This window comes from Chiloscyllium plagiosum, chromosome 20 (genome assembly GCF_004010195.1).
Source record: "Chiloscyllium plagiosum isolate BGI_BamShark_2017 chromosome 20, ASM401019v2, whole genome shotgun sequence".
NCBI lineage: Eukaryota > Metazoa > Chordata > Chondrichthyes > Orectolobiformes > Hemiscylliidae > Chiloscyllium > Chiloscyllium plagiosum.
The window spans coordinates 30,222,848-30,248,323 of NC_057729.1; the positions used below are offsets into that span (position 1 = coordinate 30,222,848).

Consider the following 25,476-nt stretch of genomic DNA (forward strand, 5'->3'; position numbering starts at 1 on the left):
CTATACCAGGCCAGTTTCTCGGTAGTCATTATAAACTTAGTACTTTTAGAAATCTAATTAAAACTTTTCTTGCTTGACCAGGCAAGGTTATTTCGGGGAGAAATGAAAGATCGTGTCAGTTCAAATTATTTCAGATTTCCCTCTGCAAAGTCTTCAGCATGTCATATGGAAGAGGAGGGGATAACAGACATGAATTCTGCTTTTAGCTGTACATGTGCAGATGCCACAAGTTACTTCAAGTTTCATTGTGGAATGAAATCAGATTGGTAGTTTAATATCTTATAGCTGTAAATTCCAGACTATAAATTACTTGAGCTGGCAAGTACAGATACTGAGAGACTGTTTCCCTAAGAGGAGTCTAGAACCAGAGACCACAGTGTCCCTGTAAGGCATCAGCCATTTACCACAGAGTTGCAGAGAAATATCTTTATATAGAGTGGTAAAAGTTTTGATCTTCTCGTACCCAGAGGGTTGTGCATTGAGGGATCCTGCATCAGGAAGAGGGTTGCCCATTATGAGCTAGCTCCTGCCTCCTATCCAATTGCCTCTTTGCCTACATCAGTGACCCTACAATCCCCATTCTGCCCTATGGCATAGGTTCCTCATCAATTCTGAACCTCTTTTTGGATGCATTACCAGCAGCAGACACCATTTCTATTGGCGTGGATTAGTAATGGTGAACTACTGCCCTCCAATTGACTGATACCTCTCAGCAACTGGGTTTCCACCAGGAGGTGCCTGATAGCTCTCTGCAAACATAACCCCAAACCTTTCATTTTTTTCCCATAGCCATTTGGCAGGCAATTAATTTGGTTGGGCCTCCCTATCAAAGTGACACACATCTCCTGCTGGTTCTCAAACTTAGGAGTGGTGGGGGGAGCAGCCCATTGTTTGTCAGTGACACTTGCATCTAAGTGGCTTGATGAGAGTAAGAGCTAATCATGGGCCAATTAGGACTGAGATGAGGAGAAATTTCTTCACCCAGAGAGGAGTGAGCCTGTGAAATTCTCTGCCACAGAAAGTGGTTGAGATCAAAACATCCAATATTTTCGAGAAGGAGTTAGATATAGTTCTTAGGATTAAAGGAATCAAAAGGTGTGGGGACAAAGGGTACCAAGTTGCATGATCAACCATATTGAATGGTAGAACAGATTCAAAGGGCCAAATGGCCTTCTCCTATGCTCTATGTTTTTAATACAGAGCAGTTTGCAAAAGTTTTTAGTTCATTATGTTCAGTTGTGTAGTTGTCACTGAGTCATTTGCCATTGGCATTGGGGTTAATTAGCTTCTGGAAGATGAATAAGATGCACATAACTCTCATCCCTTCTCATCCATCAATTTTTGATATTTTAACATGAGGAGTGATGCTGCCTAATTTTTTTTATAAAGTAACAAAAATAGTATTGAAGGCATAAGGATAGTCTTAACTTTGGAGGATAATGGAAAATGGGTGATATTACACTAGCTGCCTGTTATACCTCTCACCTAATATTCATTTTCACAATGAAATTGAGTAAGACATTTAACAGGTAGATGATCTAGTATCACTGCTTTTAAACTTATCACCAAAAGTTCAAATTATCCCTGCCCCAACCCCATTTTAAAAGTTGCTGCTTTGCTTTTAGCATTTAGGCTAAAGTTTACAATGTTGGATTAGAAAACTGTTTGCTTTTTAGTTATTCCACAAATATCTTTGCATGTTCTTCATTCAAATTCCCAAACATTAAATTTGCTTTACATAAAGATATAGCATTTCTTTTACTCAAATGTCTCAAACTGATCTAACAAAATATTCCTGCCACTTTCTGGCTATTTGAATATTCTAAAAAGCAAACTTAATATCTGAATGTTTTGGTATTTATCTAGGTTTGAAATTCAATAACACTGTTTTCATGCTGTATTACTTCAGGGCAACTTTGGCATCTGCCCACCAAGCCCAACCATTGCCAAAGACCTTGAGTGTGTTGGAGAACACTACGCAGGTACGAGGGATGCACACGTTAATTAGGTACTGTATCTATTCTACCACATTCATGCACTGTCTTAAACTCTGTAAACTCCTGTCTTTCTATTTCTTTCTCTTTTGTTAAACATTTGAAATAAACTAATTTCTTCCCAAAGTCTATCATCACCCCCTTAATTCCATCAAAAAGTCAACATTTTGTGGTCTCCTTTTATTCTATAAGTGCAACTTCTTGAAGTAATATAGAACTTTGTGCGCTGAGTCCATTCAGTCTATCACACTTGTACTGGTTTCTGACTAGTCTACTCTCCTTTTCCTATTATGTTTTGATTTTTTCTTCCTAAATCTGCCAGCTTTTAAGAGATGTGATGTAATGGAAAATTAACGCTCTTATTTTATGACCCTTTTTAATATTTAAATGAAATGGAAAAATAAAACAATCGCTCTATTTTTCCAGGTCAATGAGAACAGTCAACTGTTCTGATAAAGAATTGTTTGGGAGATTAATCAATACCTCAGTTTATTACTTTGTTAGCATGTCCATAATTGACATGCCTTTTAAGCCATCTGAATATGCAAATTAACTATCAACTTGGTTTAATGTTCACCTGAAATAAGAAGTGAGCTACTGATGTTGAAAACTTGAAAAAGGTGCTGCAGCTGACCTTTGAAAATTTATATAAAGTGATAATTTCTGATGCTGAAAAGCTGCAAACAAAACTCTTTTCAGTGTGCCTGGACAGTTCCATTGTTTTATTATACTTGGCACTGACTCTCTGAATGAATTATTTGATCTGACTGTATCTTTGTAAAGTTATACATTACTTCAACCATTGATAAAGATTTGGACTGTATACAATATTGCTGATCATATTTGACAGGGTGCTTGGAAATGTGAGAGGCCATTTGTCAAATCATAAGTATCCGTTCACAATGACCCACGTCGTCCCTTGTTGTAATTGTTTCTGAAGTGGTTCTGGATTTTTTTTACTGCTGCACATTAGCTGGTAGTTTTAGAACTAAAACTAATTTGAAACGGTGTCCTTGTTACTATTGCATTATTTTAATTTTAACCTAATCTTCCAGGTTAACTTTTACAGTATAATTCCATACTATGTTTTATATTTCTGTAAGGTCATCTCTGTAGGCCTCCTTTTCAGCTTGATAAATGGAAGTGTTTCAGTCTTTCATCACAACTCCTATCACTCATAACAGGGATAAACCTTGTGGCTCTTTTCTGTACTCCAGTTAAATATTGTTTTTCTTGGAAGAGATATAAGATTGAATGTACTGGTTTGCCTCTTATTGACTGTTGTTTGGCTTGCTGACAAACTTTGAACTTATTATATAATTTCTGAGGTGATCTCTTTTGAACTGAACTGGTGCCCTTTTACCAGAATTTCAAATGTCTATGTTTATCATTCCCTCAAATAAATTAACAAAGTTAGCCACACAGAATCAACCCCTTTTGAAAATCACAGATGGTTGTTTGTGGTATGTTTCTAAAGAAAATAGTTGATTTTACACTTGATAAATTATTTCATTATTTTACATATTACTGAAGAAAGGCTATTGGTGTGTAGTTGCCTACTTTGTCATCTTTTTTGAATATGAAAATCTAATTATCCTGATTCCAATATAATATTTTCTTCCTAATTTTCATTGTATTCCTTTTGTAATGATGATCAATGCCTTCTAAATTTTCTCACAAGTGTTACTGATCATGCTGGGATTTACATTTGTGAATTTGAGTGAAAATTCCACTATCAAACAGCTGATTCACAACTAAATTCGCTTCTCTGTCTCCAATGACATCATCTAGAGTGAATGCAGAGTCAGAGAAAGCATGCATCATCACAAACCATCACCAGTTTTCTTGGAAAATTATAGTGGAGAGAGGCAATAAGATAATAACATATAGAACCTGATAAGGAGAGAGACTTCATTCAGCCAATTGTTAGGGAAAACTGTCTGGATGTTACAGTAAATTGTCTCTTTTTCTATGCTCAAATTTATTAATAAAAGACCACAATTAGCAATGCATATTTTAAAAAAAACATTATTACATTTATTTGGATAATTTGGCTGGGCACTTTTGGGCCCTGGACTTTTCTGCTTTGCCATATGCACACCAATTTATTTCTGTGCTCTAAGTAACCCTTGTTGCCACTTGACCTGGATTTGTCTGAATCCCCCCACCCACCTCTCTCCCCCACCCTGCCCCCTGCAAAATCCAGGGAAAAATACAGTCCCATGGCTTCCAGTTTTGAGGGAGTCTCCCTGCATATGAACAGCCAATTCTAGTACCAGACAGATGATTGTATATTTTTATTTTCAGAAATAAAGACACAAGTCGAGATGAGTTTATATTCTATTCAAAGCGGTTGATGAGACTACTGATAGAGCATACACTTTCATTCTTGCCTTTTCGGGTATGTATATAAGTAGCATGTATATTTCTGAGAATATTGCTGCACAGAGACAGATCATTTATTCCACTGACTGTTTTCAGTATCCACTGGAGCTGATGAGAATCCCATGGTACAGCTGTCTCCCTAACCTTTTAATGATATCCTTTTTCACATACCTAATTCTCATTAAAGTTAAGATGACCATCTCCTCAATAGTAAAATCATTAATTTTACTGACGCATGGTGCTTCTCGGTGCATCGCATTAAGGGATAACGAAATAGAATGTGGAGGGCAATGACTAAATATGCAGGGAACAAAAAGCAAATAGGTTTTGAATGGCATGGATGGAGCAAACTGGAAGAGAATTCCCATAGTTGGGCTGTCAGTGTTAGAAGAGTGGCAAAAACATGTGATAATATTAGACAATCGATGATCACGCAGGGTGGTATTTGAGTCTATAAAAGAGTTTCAAAATGAGGACTGAAACTTTGAAACTAACTCATTTAGAGTAATGACATGGCTGCAAATTCTGAAACAAAGCCAAAAGGTCTTTGGGTCTTGTGGTCCGCAGACTGCTGCAAGTTAAAACATTGTGTTCTTGCTCTATTTTCTGTTGTCTTTAAATGATTTGCACTTTCTATCACTAATCCTTGACCTAACCCTTTAGTATCCATTGTCCTTCCTGTTCTCTTGATGCCATATTTTAAAATTCTCATCCTTGCTTTCAAATTTCTCCATGGTCTCAAAACTCCCTAATTTCATCATCTCTGCTCCCAAACCCATCTGATATAGCTGCTTTGCTCTAATTGTGGCCTTGTGTGTTCCCAACCATATTTCCTCCACAACTGGTGTCTGTGCCTTCTGTTGCACAGGCCCAAGTTGTGGAATCCTATGCTATAGATCTGTGTGGACTTTCTTTCCTTCCTTATTTCTTACCTTCCTTCCTTTTGAGACAGATTTTAAAACCTACCTCTTGGCTTGTTGACATGAATGAAAACTTGTTTCTGCAAATTCTGCAAAATGCTCCTGTGAAGGCACTAGTTTGATGTAAAAGGAAACTGTTGGAATATTCTTAAACACATTTTCATTTGTCAGTTTTAAGGAACTTGGAGACAGCAGAGTACAAAAAGAAAAGAAAATGTCATAACTTAGTCACAACCTTTTGAGTTAACCTTTTTTTTGTAAGTCATCTTTTATTTAGAAGCACTTTTTTATTAACCATGAGATCAGCAACCGTGTCTTTAGAGAGATCGTTGGGCAATAACCTGGTAACTGTTGGCAATATTTTATATTCCCATGGAACCATGTTTTGCAGTAACAGGGCATCCAATGGTGTTTGCAGTTAATTAGACACATTTGTTCATTCATAGGATGCAAGTATTGCTGACTAAGTCTTTTTTTATTATTGCCCATCTCTAATTGCCCTGGAGAAGTGCCTCTATTCTTCAGCTCAAAGTTAGTTGCCTCTCAAAAGCTGCTGACAATATGAACTGACAATAAAGCAGCAACGGTTAAAGGCTATCTGGCACCCAATTCAACAGGGCAACCATCAGTCCATGTTCTTAAGTAATGAGGTTAATCTCTTATTTTAGGAGTAGGATGTTAAAGATTTGAAGAATGCATATAGATTTCATTATCTTTTATTAATTGTGTTAGTGATATGAAAGTAGTAGTACAATGTGTATACACTCTTCCTGATAGTACTATTTGTTGATGTATTAATGGCAGACATGTGTTGTCCAGACGCTGGAGGGAGAGAACTATGAAGGAAGGAGGTTTGCTGGAACAAGAGTAAGTTTGATACTGCAACCTATTTTGTATGAACTGGTTTCTCATACACACTGCCAGTTTCTGTGGGTACAATAGTAGTGATTAGCTGGAAACTGTGCCAATCTTAAACCATTTTTCAACCTGTCTTAATAATAAGTGACATATTTCTGGTTAGAAACCTTGTAGATCCAGAATAAACATCTTCTGTGTTATAATTATCTTGATAATATGACCTTGTATAGAAGAGACAGATGTGATTTTGTAAATAACAAAAACCAGGAACTGCAGTGATCAAACTCTGAAAGACCAACAACTTACTGGAGAAGCTCAGCTGGCATGGAAGCATCCGTGGAGAGAAAACAGTATTTTCTTCAAGTTCAGTATTCTGAAGAGGAGTCGCTGGACTCAAAATGTTGGCTGCTTTGTCTTCACAGATGGAGAGACCTGCTGGGTTTCTCCAGCAACTATTTTTTGTGAATTTGTAAGTGGTTGATTATTGATTGGTGTGAGATCGTGCCCCGATCTGCAGATCAAATGGTCAGAGGCCAGAAAATTTCCAGTTCCGTGAATGTCAGTATTCACACTTCCCATTTCCAGTCCAGGGTCAGGTTGGATTGGGAGTCTGGCCAAGGAACCTGGGAAGAATAAAACAGATGGACAGTTCCCAAGGTGGGCTGTGTGGAATATCTGCCTGGAGATACCAGCACTACTCAAAGTTTAAAAATGACAATTAAAATAATAAATATCCCTCCTGCTCTCATCCCTTTAAGTTCCATGCACCATTCATACCAAACCATGCCATCTAATGCCCTGCACCCACCTGTGCCCCACATCTATGCCAACTTTTATGCTTGTATGTACCAATTATGGCCCCTCACCCACAGTTGTGCCACTTTATGCCCATCCACTATGCCTCCTCATCCCCTCTATTCCAACAATCAACCCATGGTCTTTATAGTTTGTGCCAACTCGTGCCAACTCACCCTCCCCAAGCTTCCCTTTGGTCTTCTCTCTCCATGCCAGCTCACTACTATCCACGACAGGCATGGCACAGGTGGCAATAAAAAAGTTATGTATCTGTTAATGATTTCATAATTGGAGGAAAAACCACTTCATATTTTCCAGAAAGTTCCAAGCATCATCCTAATCATCACCAAAGTGATGTATGGGATCGGTGACAATGCCATCAAGCAGTATTTGTTCAGCAATAACCTGCTCACTGGCACACACTTTGGGATCTGATAGGGCCACTCAGCATATGATCTCATTACAGCTTTAATTCAAAGAGCTGGAGAAAAAGGGCTGAAGTCTAGAAATGAGGTGGTAATGGCTGTCTGTGATGTCAAGGCCATATTTGATCAAGGGGAACTAAAAAAACTAGAATCCATAAAAATCAGGGGGAAACAGTTTGCTGGTTGGAGTCAGACCCAACAGAAAGGAAGAACTTTGAGGTTGTTGGAGGTCAATCATCTCAGTCCCTGGGCATCACTGCAGGAGTTCCTCCAGTTAGTGTCTTAGATCCAAACATTTTCAACTGCTTCATTAGTAACCTTCCCTTCATCATAAAAGTCAGAACTGGGATGTTTGCTAATAATTGCACAACATTGAAAACTATTTGCCATTCCTCAGATACAGAAGGAGCCTGTGTTTATGTGCAATAATACCCGTATAACATCTAGATTTGGATTGATAAGTGGCAGGCAACATGCATGACACAAAAGTATAAGGCAATGGCTATCTCAATGAAAAGAGAATGTAACTAACTATCTTAACTTGACATTCAATGGAATTACCATCACTGAATCCCCACTATCAACATCCTGGGGATTATCATTGAACAGAAACTGAACTGCACAAACCATATAAATCCTATGGCAACAAGAACTGGTCAGAAGCTAAAAGTTCTCTGGCAAGTAATTCACCCCCTGTCTCCCCAATACCTGTGCACAATGTATAAGGCAGGAGTCGGGAGTGTAAAGGAATAGTAGGTGGGTGCAGCTTCAGTGATGCTTAAGAAACTTTACACCATTCACAACAAAGAAGCTTGTCTGGTTTGTAAAACATCCACCACCTTCAACATTCACTCCCTTTATCAGTGGCAGGATCAACAAGATTCACTGCAGTAACTCACCAAAGCTCCTCTGACAGAACCTTTTCAAACCATTGACCTCTTCCAGCTGGAAGGGCAAGGGCAGCAGTTATGTGAGAACACTACTACCTCAAAGCCATACACCATCCTTACCTGGAACTACATCAATATTTTCTTCACTGTAGTTTGATCAAAATCTTTCTAACTCCCTTCTAATAGCAGCCTGGATATGTACAGTCCAAGGACAACAGTTCAAGAAGGCAGTTCCATGCCACTTCTTCAGTGTAATTAGGAATGGGCAATAAATGTTCTTTTAGCCAGCAATGCTTACGTCCCATGAATAAGTTTAGCAAATGGAGTTCATGGACTTCTTCCTGCACAAGCAGGCCTACATTTCAAAGGATACCTTCCCTCTCCTACAGAGAGTACCTTAAACTTCCAAAAGGAGAATTTGTCTTATCTCAAGGTATCCCAGGACCAGATCCAAAGAGCTATCTTACTTCTATAGAAGGCAACCTGGCTATCCAAAAGAAATGAGAACAGCCCTGTTCTTATCTGATCCAATTTCCACACTCTGGGTTTCACACTTTAGGGGCTCAAAAGTTCAGTTGCATTGGAGGCAACTTTTTATTAAAATGGACAACAGGAACCACACATTCACAAACTACAGGCAAATCCCAATTCTACCCCTGCAAATATGAAAGCTGCTACATTCTAGGGCAGGACTTGCAATCCCTGACATCTTCCAGCATTTTTGCCCTGGCTCTATATTCTGGTGAAATCTTGTGTAAAATAAATTAAATTTTGAAATGGATTCTATGTCCTGGAACAATCTAAATGCATGAACCTATCAACAAGAAGGAGGAAATTTTTTAGATTCAATACGAAACGAATAACTCCTCTTCTATTTTTAAGTGGCTAAATAGAAGTAAATTGGTGTAGCAGCAGCCAATTCTGGGGGTCTAAAGTGTTTATCAGTAATTGAAAGTGATGCTGGTAAATTGACAGAGTGGAAAAGACTAGTTAACTTGCATTTCAATAATAGTTTATGGAAATATGAGTACCACCCATTTACTAAATTGTGTGAGGAGTTATTAGCATTTAAAACTTTATCATCATTGTCATTTTAATTTCTGTTGAGAGCTGTATATCTGCAAGGAAAAGTTGGAAGTTGTTTTGGTTTTATCGAAGCATATCCCTGAGTTCTAACAGTATTAGTGTTGCAAGTGAATTAAAATCCACAAATGTTGGAAATCCACAGTACAGCGTTCAGCAAAAAATGCTTTTAAAGGTGAATAACTTAAATTAGATTCCTGAAAACTGTAACCACAATTATTTAAAGTGGGTAAAACACAAGGTAAATGCTAATCCAAAAAAGAGCTCCACCTCTTTCTGGAACTGTATCACGTGTAATATTTTAGAACTGATGCTTATGTGATGTTTGTCTTCACTATGGTGAGTTGTATACATGAAAATTAGTAATGAGGTACGTTTGGTGTAGCTTTGGACAGAAATAAGACCAGGAACCATGTTCCAAATTCCTGGACAATGAACACATTTTTTAGAAAATGTTTAGAGGAATGTTTAAGTCTAAAAGATTCAACATGGTTCATTAGTTTAAAAAGAAATGGTGTGCGTGTCGATTTTGATATAACTTGTTTCTATGTTTAAAGATAACAGGCGTATCAATTCTGAGGGCAGGAGAGACAATGGAGCCGGCTTTGCGAGCAGTCTGTAAAGATGTGACGGTCGGTAAAATCCTAATCCAGACTAACCATGCTACAGGAGAACCAGAAGTAAAACACTTTTTTCTCTTAAACTGCATATTTGTGCTTTGACAATAAAGAATCTAGTTTACCAAAACATGTAGGATTGAATAAATCCATGCTATTAAGTTCTGTGTTTTGATTGATGGTAAATTATTATTACAGACCCTCAAAATTATTTTCTGTCTTTTTACACAGCTTCATTATCTGAGACTGCCAACAGACATCAGTGAGGACCATGTCATTTTAATGGACTGTACAGTGTCCACAGGGGCTGCAGCTTTGATGGCAATCAGGGTATTGCTGGTAAGATTGAAACACACAAATTAAAACATGATTAATATTGTCACATAAAAGTTATGTATTCTGATAGCTAGGTATCTGTGAACTAGCTTTTGGCAATATATTGCTAAATAAAATTCCAGAGTACAGCAGCAGGACTGAAGATCCAGTTTTACCTGAACACAATTAGCAACTATTTATACATAGTGAGGAGCAGCTCTGTGACATCATCACAAGGTTGCTTCAAGGTCCCAAAGCCCTTACATAACAAACCGGCACTGCATAAAGCAATCCAACTTCTCCTTGATGGAACTGGAAATGTTCAATTCAACTTAAATTAATTTTAAAAAGTACTGTGTACATTTTAACCAATTGTGCATATTGTAGATTTAAAACTACAGGGTTTTATTAATGATTTACACTATCTTATTGGTTTGCACCTGATTTATTTTGCAATTTCTCTGTTTAGGATCATGATGTACAAGAGGATAAGATCTTTCTCATCTGCCTGCTGATGGCAGAGATGGGGGTGCACTCTGTGGCATACGCCTTTCCACAAGTAAAAATCATCACCACTGCGGTAGACAAAGATGTTGACGATTTGTTCCACATCATCCCTGGCATAGGCAAGTATATTCCATATACAAAATATTCAATATTTCCAGGCACAAGACAGAAAATAGGAGTGATTCCTGGAGGGTAACCTGCTTCTTCAGTCAGAAAGCCAGCCAATTATCTGGTAATCAGGAAGCTACTTAGCTGCTGGTGGGCTTTCTGTTCCAATTAGGGCCTGGGCCTAGGACAGCCCTCCTGCCTGGGGTTACTGGCCTCTGAACTCAGCATCATGACTGAGGCTGTGACTGCTGCTGTATCACCAACCCTAGACTCTTAGATGTAAGTTCATAGTGGGAAAGGTAGATGCAGTTTGTCTGGCGTCTGTGTATGTATAGAGTGGGAAGCAGGAGGTCAGAAACAAAACAAGGATTTGGCTGTGAACATCCATCCAGTCCTTGATTTTGCACAAATTAGTGCAGATTGTGGGGTCCATCTGCCTTTCCCAAACTGACAGTCTGCCCTCAAAAATGGTTTACCAATTGGGTAAGCAGGCGGTGTATCGTCCCACCTGGAGCTGCGGAAATTTCAGCCTAGGCTAGTTGAGCCATTTAAATAGTTGTTTGTTGACTAATCTGGTACCAAGTCAAAGGAACCTCCAGGCATCTGGCAACATTTGATGTCATCAAGGAGGGGAAACAACCAATCGTTTTGAAATATCTCAAGTAGCAGACAGGTGAGAAATTGTGTTGAATTTTCCACTTTAAAATTTAACAGAGCCAAATAGCTGATTGAGATATGTACATCTGGATTAAAGAAGCTGAAATACCATATAATAAACTTTAAAACTCTATTTAATTTAAAACTAGAACTTCACCATTGTGTACAGAATGGAAACAGATCCTATTGTCCAACTCTTCCAGGTTTCCCAAACTAAACTAGTTCCATATGCCTGCATTTGGTGCATATCCTTCTAAACGTGTCCAAATGTCTTTTAAAATGTTGTGACTGTACCTGCATCTACCACTTCCTCTGATAGTTCATTCAATATACAAACAATGTTGTGTGTGTGAAAAAGTCATCTGGCTCATTTTAAAATCTTTCCCCTCACATCTAAAATTATGCCCTCTAGTTTTAAATTCCCCTACCCTAGCAAAAAGACCTTTGCTATTGACTCTATCCATGCCCTTCATGATTTTAAAAGCCTCTATAAGGTCACTCCTCATGTTCCTACTCTCCAGAGAAAAAAGTGTCAGCCTATCCAGCCTCTCATTATAACTGAAATGCTCCAGTCCTGGTACCATCCTTTTAAATCTTTTCTGCACCCTTTCCAATTTAATATCCTTCCTATAGCTGGGTGACCAGAATTTAACAGTTCTCCAAAAGTAGCCTCACCAAGGTTCTGTACGGCTGTAACATGACATTCCAACTCCTATCCTCAATGCTCAACCAATGAAAGCAAGAGTGCAATACGCCTTCCCCTTAACCCTGTGACACCACTTTCAAGGAACAATGCACCTGAACCCCTAATTCTCTCTGTTCAATAACATTCTTCAGGACTCTGTCATTAACTGTGGAAGTCCTACCTTTGTTTGTCTTACCAAAATGCAACACCTCAAATTTATCTAAATTAAACTCTGCCTGCCACTCTTCAGCTCGTTGGCCCATGAATGTTGCTAGCATCCGCAAACTTACTAACTATGCTTCCGAGATCCTCATGTAAATCATATAAAATAACAAACAACCTGCAAAAATTCCTGCAGAAGACAGCTGGTCACAGGCTTCAGTCCAGTCCAACCCACCACCACCCCTGTCTCCTACCGTCAAGCCAATTTTATATACAGTTGGCTGGCTGTCTCTGCCTTCCATGCAATTTGACCTTACTATCCATGCAGAACTTGTCGAAGGCCTTGCTAAACTCTATGTAGACAATACCTAGCACTCTGCCCTCATCTTTCATTTTGAATATATGGAGACATTTAACATTCTACAAAAATAACTTTTTCAGGGATAGTCAAGCTGTTCAGCAATTATGAACTTAGTATGCCATTAAAAGCTCAGTTACAATTTATTCAATAAGTTCTAACTTCTTGAACAGAGAATAATCACGTAAAAGAGCAGGTTATCATCAAGTCAGTGATTTTTTACCTATTTGGAGTCTGAGGGTACTTTATCAAAGCACCTTACCTCCAAACTATTGAATCACTCTCAGAATCTCTGGATTTATGTTTAGCCAGGTATGTGAAGGTGCCAGAGGTTACTGTTATAATACTGAACATTGAATTTCATTGTCATTAGTACAGTGATACCTGGACCCAAGCTAAAAAGGTATTCCCCTTTGATTTCAGATGGATTGTTTTGTTCTTTTCATTTCCAATTGTGCTTTTTAAAATTCCCCTGACATGTTAAAATGCTAATTATATCTTCTTATAGATTAAAATAATAATTGGCTAATAAAAATGTTTTATAGAATCTTTTATAATCTTTTATAGTATATTTTTTGGAGTTATACAGCTTGGAAATAGACCCTTCAGTCCAACTCTGCCATGCTGACCAGAGATCTTAAACTGATCGAGATCCATTTACCAGGATTTGGCCCTTGTCCCTCTTAAACCTTCCTATTCAGGTAATCAATTAGATGCTTTTTAAACTGTTGTAACAGCCTCCACCCCCTCAACATGAAAAGATTGCCCCTCAGGTTCCTTTTAAATCTTTCCCCACTCATCTTCGCCCTATGCCATCTTGTTTTGGACTCATCTAACCCAAAACAAAAGACCTCAACTTCCAATGCTCCAGAGAAAATAGCGCCAGCCTATTTGATGTCTCCCCATATCTCAAACCCTCCAATCCCAGCGCCATCATTATAACTCTTTTCTGAATCCTTGCAAGTTTAACAACATTATTACTATAGCAGAGAAATCAGAATTGAATGCAGTATTCTAAAAGTGGCTTCACGAATGTTCTGCACATCTGCAACATATGCCCCAACTCCTATACTCAACGTGCTACCTCCTGGATATTCTCCCTGATTTGCTCATAGTCACACTTGCAGCAGTTGGAGAGGGTGAGGAGATGGAGTGCACTTATTCCCCTTGGGCTGAAGGACAATAGCCTCCAGCACATCTCCTTCCAGTGCCAGATTGCCTTCATCTTGGCTCAGGAGGTGGTGACTGAGAAGCCTTTTCTCCATGTCTCACTGTGCCCTCCACGCACTCCCTGAGGGCAACACATGGAGCTCCAAACACCATGGCCTCAGCTGAAGGTCATTGTTTTCATAACCTCTGACAGGATAGATAATGCTTACTTCTGGAGGTCAAGATTACTTATAAAAGCTACTTATAGCAAACAAAAACTTTGGGTTAGCTTAAAGAACAGGTTGTTAAAGAATTTTGATATTAATTTCCAACCTATGTTTCTTCCTTTTTTGATGATTATCTTAACTGAACTTTTCCATTATCAGCTCATTAGGATGAGCAGCAAAGTGGCTCAGTGGTTAACGCTGCTGCCTCAGTGCCAGGGATCTGGGTTTGATTCCAGCCTTGGGTGACTATCTGTGTGGAGCTTGCATATTCTCCCCATATCTGTACGCTTTTCCTCTGGGTGCTCTGGTTTCCTTCCACCGTCGAAAGATGTGCAACTTAGGTGGATTGGCCATGCTAAATTTCCCTGTAGTGTCGAGGAATGTGCATTTCAGGAGGATTAGTCATGATAAATGCAGGGTTACAGGGATAAGGTGGTGGGCTTTGGAGTCTGAACGGGATACTCTGAGGGTGGTGTAGTCTTGATGGGCCAAATGGCTTCTATCTGCATTGTAGGGAATCTATGAACTAATTTCTTTTTAAAAAGAATTATTACACTTATCTAATCCTAACCATTCAAGATCTTGAACTTCTACTACCCTTTAAGCCTTATTGAAAACAAACAGAATTTCTCAATGGTTTCCTTATATTCTACACCTTTCCCATTGCTTTTATATTCTGCCTGTAATGGCACCCCCATTCCTCACCTTGATATTAGGAGTCACCACTCAAGTGAGAATACTCAAACAAGATGCTCGTAATTATGACAGGTATATTAGTATTGAATAGAGGTAATATACTGTTGAGACACTCTCTTTATAAGGTATTCAGTGTACCTTTCAGTTAATGTTAGTTGTTATATGAAGAGTTGTTATATTTCTTTCTCATTTCAGGCAATTTTGGAGATCGTTACTTTGGAACTGATGCCCCTACAGACTGATGTGAAGATGATGACTGACTGAGCTTTGTGGGACATATTTTTAATACTGCAAAGACAGACATTGCAAACTTTCATGGATCACTGGGTGAATTAATGAGCTTCACACAAAGTTTCAGATGCAGTGGTTAACTTATTCTATTTGTGGCCTGCATTTTTTAAACGCAGTGGACAAAACGTAACATGGATCTCAAATTGGAGAAGAAAATCTCAGCTTTGCACACAGAAGGGCTAACTCATGAAATTTGCTTTGATACCTCCTTTCTTTAAAGTAATTCCCATTAGCCCACTTCTTATTAAGTACAAGATGCTGGTGGGTGTAGACAGTATCCCTCATATCTTGTGTGCAAAAAAACAATTTTCTTGGAATTTTTGTGCATATTGAGAACAACAAAAAAATTAGAATGCTGGACAGTTCATACTTTTTATTGTTAAACTTTTAGTAATCTAAACTATACTTAAATGAATGTAAGATTGCACCCAAATATTTAAGTTCTGTACAGTATTTTATAATTGTTTAAAATTTTGATCCAGGGCCATAACATAGAAAATGTCCTGAAGATGGTTCTCCTTGTTATAGTTTAGTCCAACCTTTTTGTCATGATATTAACGCTAACATGATTTCTGCATTACACTTGTTCAAGAGCACTTTAGAAAATTAATTTGTGCAATTTGTCATTCCAATGAATTTAAATACATTGTAAACCAATTAGCACCTGCAATAGTAATTTAAAATAGTATCTCAACCCTGATTGAGGCCTTTTGTGTGACATTTGGATGTGACTGATATTAATCTGAAATCATGCTGTTAAGGAATATTGCCATAATGATCTGAAAATCTAATATTTTAAAATAAAACCTTGATATTTTGATCTATATAAATCAAAATGATGAATCCTGCATACTCTGGAACTCTGAATAAAGCTGTGGAAACTGTGACCAAAGACATTTCAATACTAAATATATAGTGCATATTGAGAGCACAAAATCAGAACACTGTACATCACAAACTTCTTCATTTAATTAAATTTTTGTTGGAAAATCACTAATTTCCCATTATAATCTTTTTAGCATTTTATGGAGCTAAAATGGAAAATCTAGAGGAAGAAGTTACTTCACCTTATTGAAGAGAGGAAATGGAAGTGATGAATACTTTCTTATATCACAGCAGCCAATAAAAATTAGGAACTATCACCATGTATGGAGAAAAGTGTGTGTAAAATAGTTGTGTACAGCATATCGTTTAAGATTAAGACAGGAAGATTGTAAAAGAAAGACTATTTCTTAAATTGATTTGTCTTCTCTGCTATTGTATAAATCATAGAATCACAGACTTGTTATGACGTCAAAGGAGACAATGCAACCTATCATACCTGCACTGGCTCTTCGAATGAGCATCATTATGTAGTGCTAATCTCCTGCTCCCCCCCACCCCATACTCCTGCAATATTATTTCTATCTAAATAGTCATTAAATGCCCTCAGTTGAATCAGGCTCCACCACATTTCCAAGCAATGCATCCTATACCTTAACGTGGAAAAAGTTTCTTTTTCTCACATCACCCTTGCTTCTTTTCACATCACTTTAAATCTGTGCTCTTTTATTCTTGTTTCTTTTGTGAGCAGGAACAGCATTTTTCTATTTACCCTATCCAGGCCCAACTTTTGATTTTGAAAACTCTGAAATCTACTTGCAATCATCTTCTTTCCAAGGAGAGGAGTTCCCAACTTCTTCAATTTGTCATCATAACTAATATTTCTCTTTTCTGGAACCATTCAGACAAATAAGAGACTGAGCAAACCTCAAGCTCTTTTTCTTTTCTACCAATATGTTACCATTTACTGGCTAATGGGAGAATAAGTTTGAAAGGGCATTACTTATTTTCTGAAATAACAAAACATCATGGTTCCATGTCGAAGTGCCTGTATTCAGGTCTGTATATAACCTGCAAGTACAGAACACAAGTTATTAACATGGCTGATGTACAGTAACAATTTAAATGCAATTTTTTATGGAACCAATTGTTCATTTTCTTTGGGCTACCATGTCTAACACATTTAGTCTCTACAATATACCATTGCTTATCTTGGAATTTGGGTTTTGGGATATTAATTGAATTATTTTAAAGCTGTTGAGCCAAGCACTAACCTATTATAAAATCATTAGCTGATGATTGTCAGAAACATAACTGCTGTAACAGCCCATTTTTTAAAAAGCCATAACATTGAATTTGACATTTATTAGAGTGTCTGAAATGAATTTCTAGTTTACTACTGGTTGTTTGTGTTATAATAGCAACAACTTCACTTTCTTGAGCAGCACACACTTCATCTTCTACAAGATAACTATTTACTGTTCTTTAGCCAGCCAATATCCATTTTATTTTGTTTCAGAACTTAAGACGACTCTTTAATGGATCAGATATTGAGATCAGTAAAGTTGGCACATCACTAACTCACAAAGTACAAATTCTAATTCTGTTTCATACAATATGATTAATGTTATTGACTTATCTAATGCCAACATGGGATATGTACATGACAATGACTTCAACCTCGCAATGCCTCATCATCGTGATGGTTGGTTAGCTCTGTTGGTTGGACAATTTGTTTGCAATGCAGAGTTGCTTTAATGCCTGCAATGGTTGAAGTTACCATGAAGGATTCTCTTTCTCAACCTCACCCCTCACCAGAGGCATGGTGACTGATTAAACTAATGTGAACTCTGTTTGTCTCTCCACAGATGCTGCCAGACCTGCAGCATTTCACCAGCATTCTGTCTTTCTATCTAATCACTGTACTCTGATTCAAAGCAAAATCTGTCTTTGGTATACTTTCAAGATTGCCTACATAATTTAATTGTCAAACTAATGTAGCTACAGCATCAACAGCTTATTTGGTAAAATCAGCCCCTTGTAACCTGGAGATATTAAACTCTTACAAACTGGCAACTGATTATCAATACTGACCATCATGACACAACCATATGTAGTATTGGAGTGAATCAGATGTTCAATTTTTATCTTAAATTCCATGCTTCAGTATGTAAATCTCAAAATTAGGCAAAAGATCCCATCATCCTTATCACTAATGGTACCTTTCCCATACCAATTTATTTACTGTTGTTCTTATTTGTCACTCCCGTAACCACTTTAGTTTTAATCACTCCTTCACCTGGAGTATACAGATTTTGATTTATAACCTACACTGCTCTTATTTCATTTTTACTAGACTGATGTGCTTCCCTTCCAGTCATCAATTGTTAATTTGATTCCCTTTTCACTAAGTACCCCTTTCCATTATGATCTTGGGCCCAACCTGTTTCAAGTATAGCTTGTCCCTAATACAGCTCCTTCTTGTCACTGTATTGGTGCCAGTGTCCCTTAAAATGGTACAGAAGTCAAAAGATTATCTCAAGTCCAACTCCTCATCTGGAATTGTGCTTTGTAGTAGTTTCTTCTTGCAGGAGCTCAAGCAATGGAGAAGGACATTGAGAAAAGGCACAATGGTTAAAATGTCAAAGAGTGCCTGCGTAATAATGCAACTTGATATACTCAAACTGATTCATTGTGCAATTGTTTGCATGTAATTAAATAATACTCAGTTCTCCTACTGAAGTTGAGAAATAGCACAAAAGTTACACCTAAAACTAAAGGAATGCACATATAAAAAGTACAAAATAGCAAAATCCAAGGGCCTAGGAGAGATTACGAAGAATGCTAAAGGAAGATAAAAGATAGAAAGCTATATGCAGTTAAGTGCCTACAAGGAGATGGTATAAATTACAGGCAGGATTAAGATGTGATGGGTCATAGGCATGTAATAAGTGAGTTGTTGTGAAGGGACCAAAGAAGAATTACCTGTTATATGGAGTGAGAATTAGAGGCAGTATTGTAAGTCCTTTGCTTGATAATGAGGGAAGCAAGTTTTGGAGCTAAGAGATTCAATCGGAATACTGGAGAGGTATTGGGAAGGTTTGTTGGCAAGTCTTACTGTGAGAAGTGGAGATTGCAAAGCTGCTAACACTGAACAGACTGCCTCGTGGGTTGAATTTCTGCATTAAAGTTGTCTCTCGGTCCCCACGTAAGCATGCATTTCTGCAAAAGTTACTATCAATGAATGTAAAACTCTACTGTAACACTATTTATGGTGGGCACATTGGATTGCTTTGGATAAATGGCATAGAAATGAGTCATTCAATGCAACTAGTCCATGGCAACTTTTATGCTCTACTTAAGTCTCCTTCCTATCAATGCTCTTCCAAAGCTATCATTCTAACTCTATTCAATTTTCACCTTACAGGTTTCTGAGGTTACAAATACATTTATATTCTTCACTTCAACCACTTCCTAGGCTAGAGAGTTCAATACACCCACCGTGGTTTGGTTATATTGACTGCTTGTATGATGTTTTGAATGTAAAAGAGGTTCTAACTCTTATAAATATTACCATAGACAATTGTCCAGTGTGAATGAAAGTTTTGAGTTCATCAAAATTCAGATGTCAAAGTGTCAGAAGTGTAAAAAGCTGGTGATTTCACATTTGCTTGTTATGATGAGGGGTTGAACCAAGCAAACTGTAAACTTTCCTCAATAACACCTACTAACCTCTAATTTATTTTAAGATCCATAACTGATATTGATTGAATGTTGTGTCTTTTATAGATTGGATCTTGCTAAAGACAGCTACACTTCAAAATGTGAAGTGATATCACTCTGTCAAACATCATCAAAGACTTACCTTCAGTAGCATTACAATGTAAGCAACTTCCTTGGAGTTTATACAATTCTTTTATATTGTTCAGAAAAACAGGTTTGTTTTCAGTTTTTCGGATGTAAATAATTGTACCCTTTATTTGCTGGAATTGATCCTTCTTACTTAGAAAGTGCAAATTCGGATCATTCCTAATGCCATGATGTCCAAGAGAAACAGAATAATGGGAACGTTCATTTAAAATTAAGGTGTGAAAGAATTTCTTCTTTTATAGCATTGTGAATGTCTAAAATTCTCTACCAGAGTTGTTGAGGCTGTATGGGGTGCTGCAGACTTTGAGGAATGACACGAAAGAGGAGAGCAGGCCTAGGTCAGATTAGATATGATCTTATAAAATGGTGAGTGAGATTGAGGGGCTTATTCTGGCTTCTAGTTCTTGTATAACTAACTATTATCAAGATTGTCATTAAATAACAAAATAAATACATAAATAAATGAATTTGAGTTCACAAATGCCCTTTAGGGAACAAAATCTGTTGCCCTTACCTGATTTGGCCGGCATATGACTCCAGATCCATAGCAATGTAGTTGATTCTTACATGCACTCTGAATCATACTGACAAGCCACTCATTTGTAGTAGTATGATAGCAAGCTAAAAGAAAATGGACAGACAACCTATCATTGATCCAGACACTGAAAACAACAAATGACAAACATAGCCTGATCAATCTAAAAGTCCTCCTTACTAATATCTGAGGACGTGTGCCAAAATTGGGAGAGCTGTTCCACAGACTAGTCAACAACCTGACATTGTAAGTATGATTGTGTCCCAAATACCACCAGCATCATCCCTGGGTGTGTCCCATCCCATTGGCAGGATAGATCCATTAGAGGTAGCAGCAGAGTAGGTTGCTTTTGCAATGGAAATACCCTGGCTAACCTGCATAAAATTAAAGCACATGGATTGGTAGTGAATGGAGATGGGTAGAAACTTGTGGGGAGACAGGAAATAAAGAATAGGAATAAATAGGTCTTCTTCCGATTGCCAAACAATGACTAGTAGGTTACCACAGGGATCAGTGCTTGGACCCAAGCTATTCACAATGTATATTAATAATTTGGATGAAGGAACTAAATGTAACATCTCCAAATTTGCAGTTAACACAAAGCTGGATGGGAAACTAAGTTGGGGGAAGGCGGAGGAGGAGAAAGACATGCTTCAGTGTGATTTGGACAAGCTGAGTGAATGGGCAATCGCATAACAAATGCAGTATAATGTGGATCAATGTGAGAATACCCACTTTGGTAGGAATAAAAAAGGAAGGCAAGTTATTATCTGAATGATTATAAGTTGAAAGAGGGAAGTGTATAACAAGACCTGAATGTCCTCATACACCAGTCACTGAAGGTAACAAGCAGTAAAGATGACAAATGGCATGCTACCCTTTGATTTGAATACAGGAGCAGGGGTGTTTTGCTGTAATATAAGGCTATTGTGCGGCTACGCCTGGAATATAGTGTGCAGTTTTGGTCTCCTTACTGGAGGAGTGTTCTTGCTTTAAAGGGATTTCTGCAAATGTTTACCAGATTGGTTCAGAGAATGCTGGGACTGATGTATGAGAAGTTGAATTAGTTAGGATTGTATTCACAGAAGGATGGAGCAGGGGAATCACATAAATCTATAAAATTCTAAACAGGACTGGGCAAGACAATTGCAGGTTCTTGATGGTGGTGGTGTCCAAAAAGAGGGGTCACAGTGTAAGGATACAGGATAGGACATTTTGGACTGTGATGAGGAGAATTTCTTCACCCAGAGAGTAATGAGCCCATAAAATTATCTACTATGGAAAGCTGTTAAGGCTAAAACATTGCATGATTTCAAGGAGCTGGATGTAGCACTTCAGACTCAAAGGATCAAAAGGACAAGGGAAAAGCAGGAAGAGCTGAAAATGTGTTGCTGGAAAAGCGCAGCAGGTCAGGCAGCATCCAAGGAACAGGAGAATTGACGTTTCAGGCATAAGCCCTTCTTCAGGAATGAGAGAAAAGCAGGAAGAGCCTATTGAGTTGGATGATCAGCCATGATTATAATGAATGGTCATGCAGGCTCCCAGGGTGCCATGGTGGTTCAGTGGTTAGCACTGCAGCCTCACAGCACCAGGGTCCCAGGTTCAATTCCAGCCTCGGGAGACTGTGTAGAGTTTGCATATCCTCCCTAGGTTTCCTCCAGGTGCTCGGGTTTCCTCCCACAGTCCAAAGATGTGCAGGTCAGGTGCACATCAGGTGAATTGGCCATGCTAAATTGCCCAATGTCTTAGGTGCATCAGTCAGAGGGGAAATGGGTCTGGGTGGGTTACTCTTTGGAGGGTCGGTGTGGACTGGTTGGGCTAAAGGGCCTGTTTCCACACTGTAGGGAACCTAACCAACCAGAAAGTGTGGAAAAGCTTTCACCTCCTCCTATTTTCTATGTATTTTGTCACAATCTGTAACCTCATGGCCCAGCATATCCCCGACTGAAACATTATCTTCAAGCCTGGACTTTAACCATAATTCAAGGAGGATTGTCAGGAAAGCACTCAACATACCAAAAAACGATATGTCAACCTGATGAAGCTACAACACCATTCAACTGATGTTCTGAACAGCACAAACAGCATCAAATGGACAGAGCTAAGGTGATCCCATAACCAATGACCTATTTCTAAGTCCTGAAGTCCTGACACATCCAGTTTTAAATGGTGGTGAATAATTAACTTACCGAAGAGGACTAATCCCATCCTCAATAATAGAGAGTACAGCACATCAGTACAAAAGATAAGATTTGCATCCATATTCCATCAGAAGTACTAAATGGATGTTCCATCTCTCCTTATCAGATGCCCAGTTGAAGGCTTAGGATAGTGCAAAAGTTATGACAATATTCCATCAATAATTCTGAAGTCTTGTGCTCCAGAACTTATCCCCCAGCCAGGCTGTCCCAGTCCAGATACCTACCTGACAATGTAGAAAATTTCTACCTTGCAAACAAATTCAGAACAAAACAAATTACCAGCGCAGCAGGTCAGGCAGCATCAAAGGAGAAGGAGAATCAACGTTTCGGGCATAAGCCCTTCTTCAGGAATGAGGAGGGTGTGCCAAGCAGGCTAAAATAAAAGGTAGGGAGGAGGGACTTGGGGGAGGGGCGTTGGGAATGCGATAGGTGGAAGGAGGTTAAGGTGAGGGTGATAGGCCAGAGAGGGGGTGGGGGCGGAGAGGTCGAGAAGAAGAACCCTCCATCCACAAGGGATGAATGCAGATTTTTCCAGCTTCCTCATTTCCCCTCTCCCCACCTTTTCTCAGTCCCAACCCTCAGACTCAGCACCACCTTCTTGATCTGCAATCTTCTTCCCGACCTCTCCGCCCCCCACCCCCTCTCTGGCCTATCACCCTCACCTTAACCTCCATCCACCTATCGCATTCCCAAGTCCCTCCTCCCTACCTTTTATCTTAGCCTGCTTGGCACACCCTCCTCATTCCTGAAGAAGGGCTTATGCCCGAAAAGTCGATTCTCCTTCTCCTTTGATGCTGCCTGACCTGCTGCGCTTTTCCAGCAACACATATTTAAGCTCTGATCCCCAGCATCTGCAGTCCTCACTTTCTCCTAAAACAAATTACCAGCCTAATAAGCTATTCTGGATCATCAGTAAAATTACAGAGGGCTCATCAACAATGCTGAGTCGAGAGTGTGGTGCTGAACAAGAACAGTCAGTCAGGCAGCATCCGAGGGGCAGGAGAATTGACAGTTTAGGCATAAATCCTTTATCGATGGGCTCATGCCCGAAGCATCGATTTTCCTGTTCCCCTCATGCTGCATGACCAGCTGTGATTTTCCAGCACCACACTCTCGACTCTGATCACCAGCATCTGCAGTCCTCACTTTCTCCTCATCAACAATGCTATCAAGTGGCATTTGCAAAAAGAATAATGTGCTCATTAATGTTCAGTTTGGGTTTTACCAAGACCATTCTGCTCCTAACCTCATTACAATCTCACCCAAACATGGACAAAAGAAAGGGGAAAAAAAAAGGAGTTGGTCTCTACAGGAGAGCTGGCCCTTTACATTAAGGCAACATTTGTCTGAGTGTTGCATTAAAGAGCCAGGGCAAAACCAGAGTCTATATGAATCAGAGGAACTCTCCATTGGTTTGAATATTAACCAGTACAGATAAAGAATGCTGTAGTTGCTAAAGGTCAAACATCTTCAGTTGGCTCAATGACCTTTTCTCCACTGTAAGGTCAGAGTGGGGAGGTTCACATTGATTGCTCAATGTTCAGTGCAATTTGTGACATCTCAGATACTGAAGCAATCTGGGTCCAGATGAGACAAGAAATGGCTCCAGGCCTAGGTTGATAACTGTAATATATAGACCACACTGCCACTGCTAGCCAAAGTTAAAAGCATACAATTTGTCTGTTTATGGCTTATTTCAACATAGTACAGAAACAAACTAGAAAGTTTCTGTTAAGCTGTTCAGTCATTTGTCAATCCATATTCATGCACAGCCCACAAAAACATCAGCCAATTAGGTTACCATGAGTTTGAGACCATTTAAAAACCATTAAAGGAACTAATCAATTAAACAAATTACAGGTGCAGTCCAGAAAGAGATCAGACAATTAGTTGATCTACGGTCTCAGCTACTTGATTTATGAAATAAGATAATTGATGTATACCATTACCAACAATTTATCAGAAAAGCTGTGACTAGATAAATAACAATAACAAAATCAGTCACTGGGAATTAGGGAAAACTCTCCACTCACTGAAGATATACCTAATACAAATGAAGATGATTGAATTTGCAGTTGTCGGAGGCTAATCATCTTAGTTATAGGTTATGGTCACAGGAATTACTCAGGATCATGCCCTATGCTCAACCATCTTCAGTTACTTCATTAGTGACTATTCCTCTATGATAATGTTAGAGATGGAGATGTTTGCTGATGATAGCTCTGTTCTCGGTTTTATCCAGCTCTTCATTATAATGAAATAGTCAATGCCCACACACAGAGACCCGGAGAGCTTTCAGATTTAGGTGACAAGTGACAAGTGTTATTGTTACCACTTAAGTGCAAATTCCAATCATTCCCCATTCTGGGAATTTCCAGTGAACACAAACTTGATTAGACCAGCTACATAAATACATGAGATGGACAGAGGTTGTGTATTCTGTCAAGGTAACTCACCTCCTGATTCCCTAAAGCTGTCCACTACCTAGAAGACAAAAGTAAGGGGTGTAATGTAATATTGTCCACTTGCCAGAATAAGTGCTATTCCAACAACATTCAAGAAGCTTGATATCATCCAGGACAAAGCAGATTCCTTGATTGCCACCTAATCCACCATTTTAAACATATTGCAGCTACTGTCCATTGGTGAACGTACCATACATGATGGAGTAACTTGCCAAAGCTTCTTTGAGAGCATCTTCCAAACTCCAACCACTTCTGTCTGGAAGGAAAAGGGAAGCAGATACTTTGGAGCATCCATGCTGACTCAGAATATATTGCTCTTCTTTCACTGTTATTAGGCCAAAATCCTGTAATTTCCTTTCTAACAGCTATGTGAGTTTACCTATACTACATGGACTTCAGTGGTTCGAGAAGGCAGTTCAAACCATCTTCTCAAGAGCATAAATTATGAATGCTGGCCTCCA

The 25,476-nt window shown here is 38.7% G+C and overlaps 1 protein-coding gene across 3 annotated transcripts in view; it reads left to right on the forward strand.

Moving 5' to 3' along the window:
- The window catches only part of uckl1b (uridine-cytidine kinase 1-like 1b), a 124,592-nt gene extending 104,765 nt beyond the window's left edge, over positions 1–19,827 (forward strand). For 2 of the 3 annotated variants that reach the window (XM_043710408.1, XM_043710407.1), the window contains exons 9-15: positions 1,910–2,008; positions 4,302–4,395; positions 6,104–6,166; positions 9,908–10,030; positions 10,199–10,306; positions 10,752–10,908; positions 15,027–19,827. In XM_043710408.1, coding sequence (XP_043566343.1) covers positions 1,910–2,008; positions 4,302–4,395; positions 6,104–6,166; positions 9,908–10,030; positions 10,199–10,306; positions 10,752–10,908; positions 15,027–15,073 — 691 coding nt within the window. In that variant the 3' untranslated portion in view covers positions 15,074–19,827. The remainder of the gene's footprint in view (positions 1–1,909; positions 2,009–4,301; positions 4,396–6,103; positions 6,167–9,907; positions 10,031–10,198; positions 10,307–10,751; positions 10,909–15,026) is intronic. The other variant, XM_043710409.1, reaches the window with a different exon arrangement.
- Positions 19,828–25,476: the final 5,649 nt, after the last annotated feature.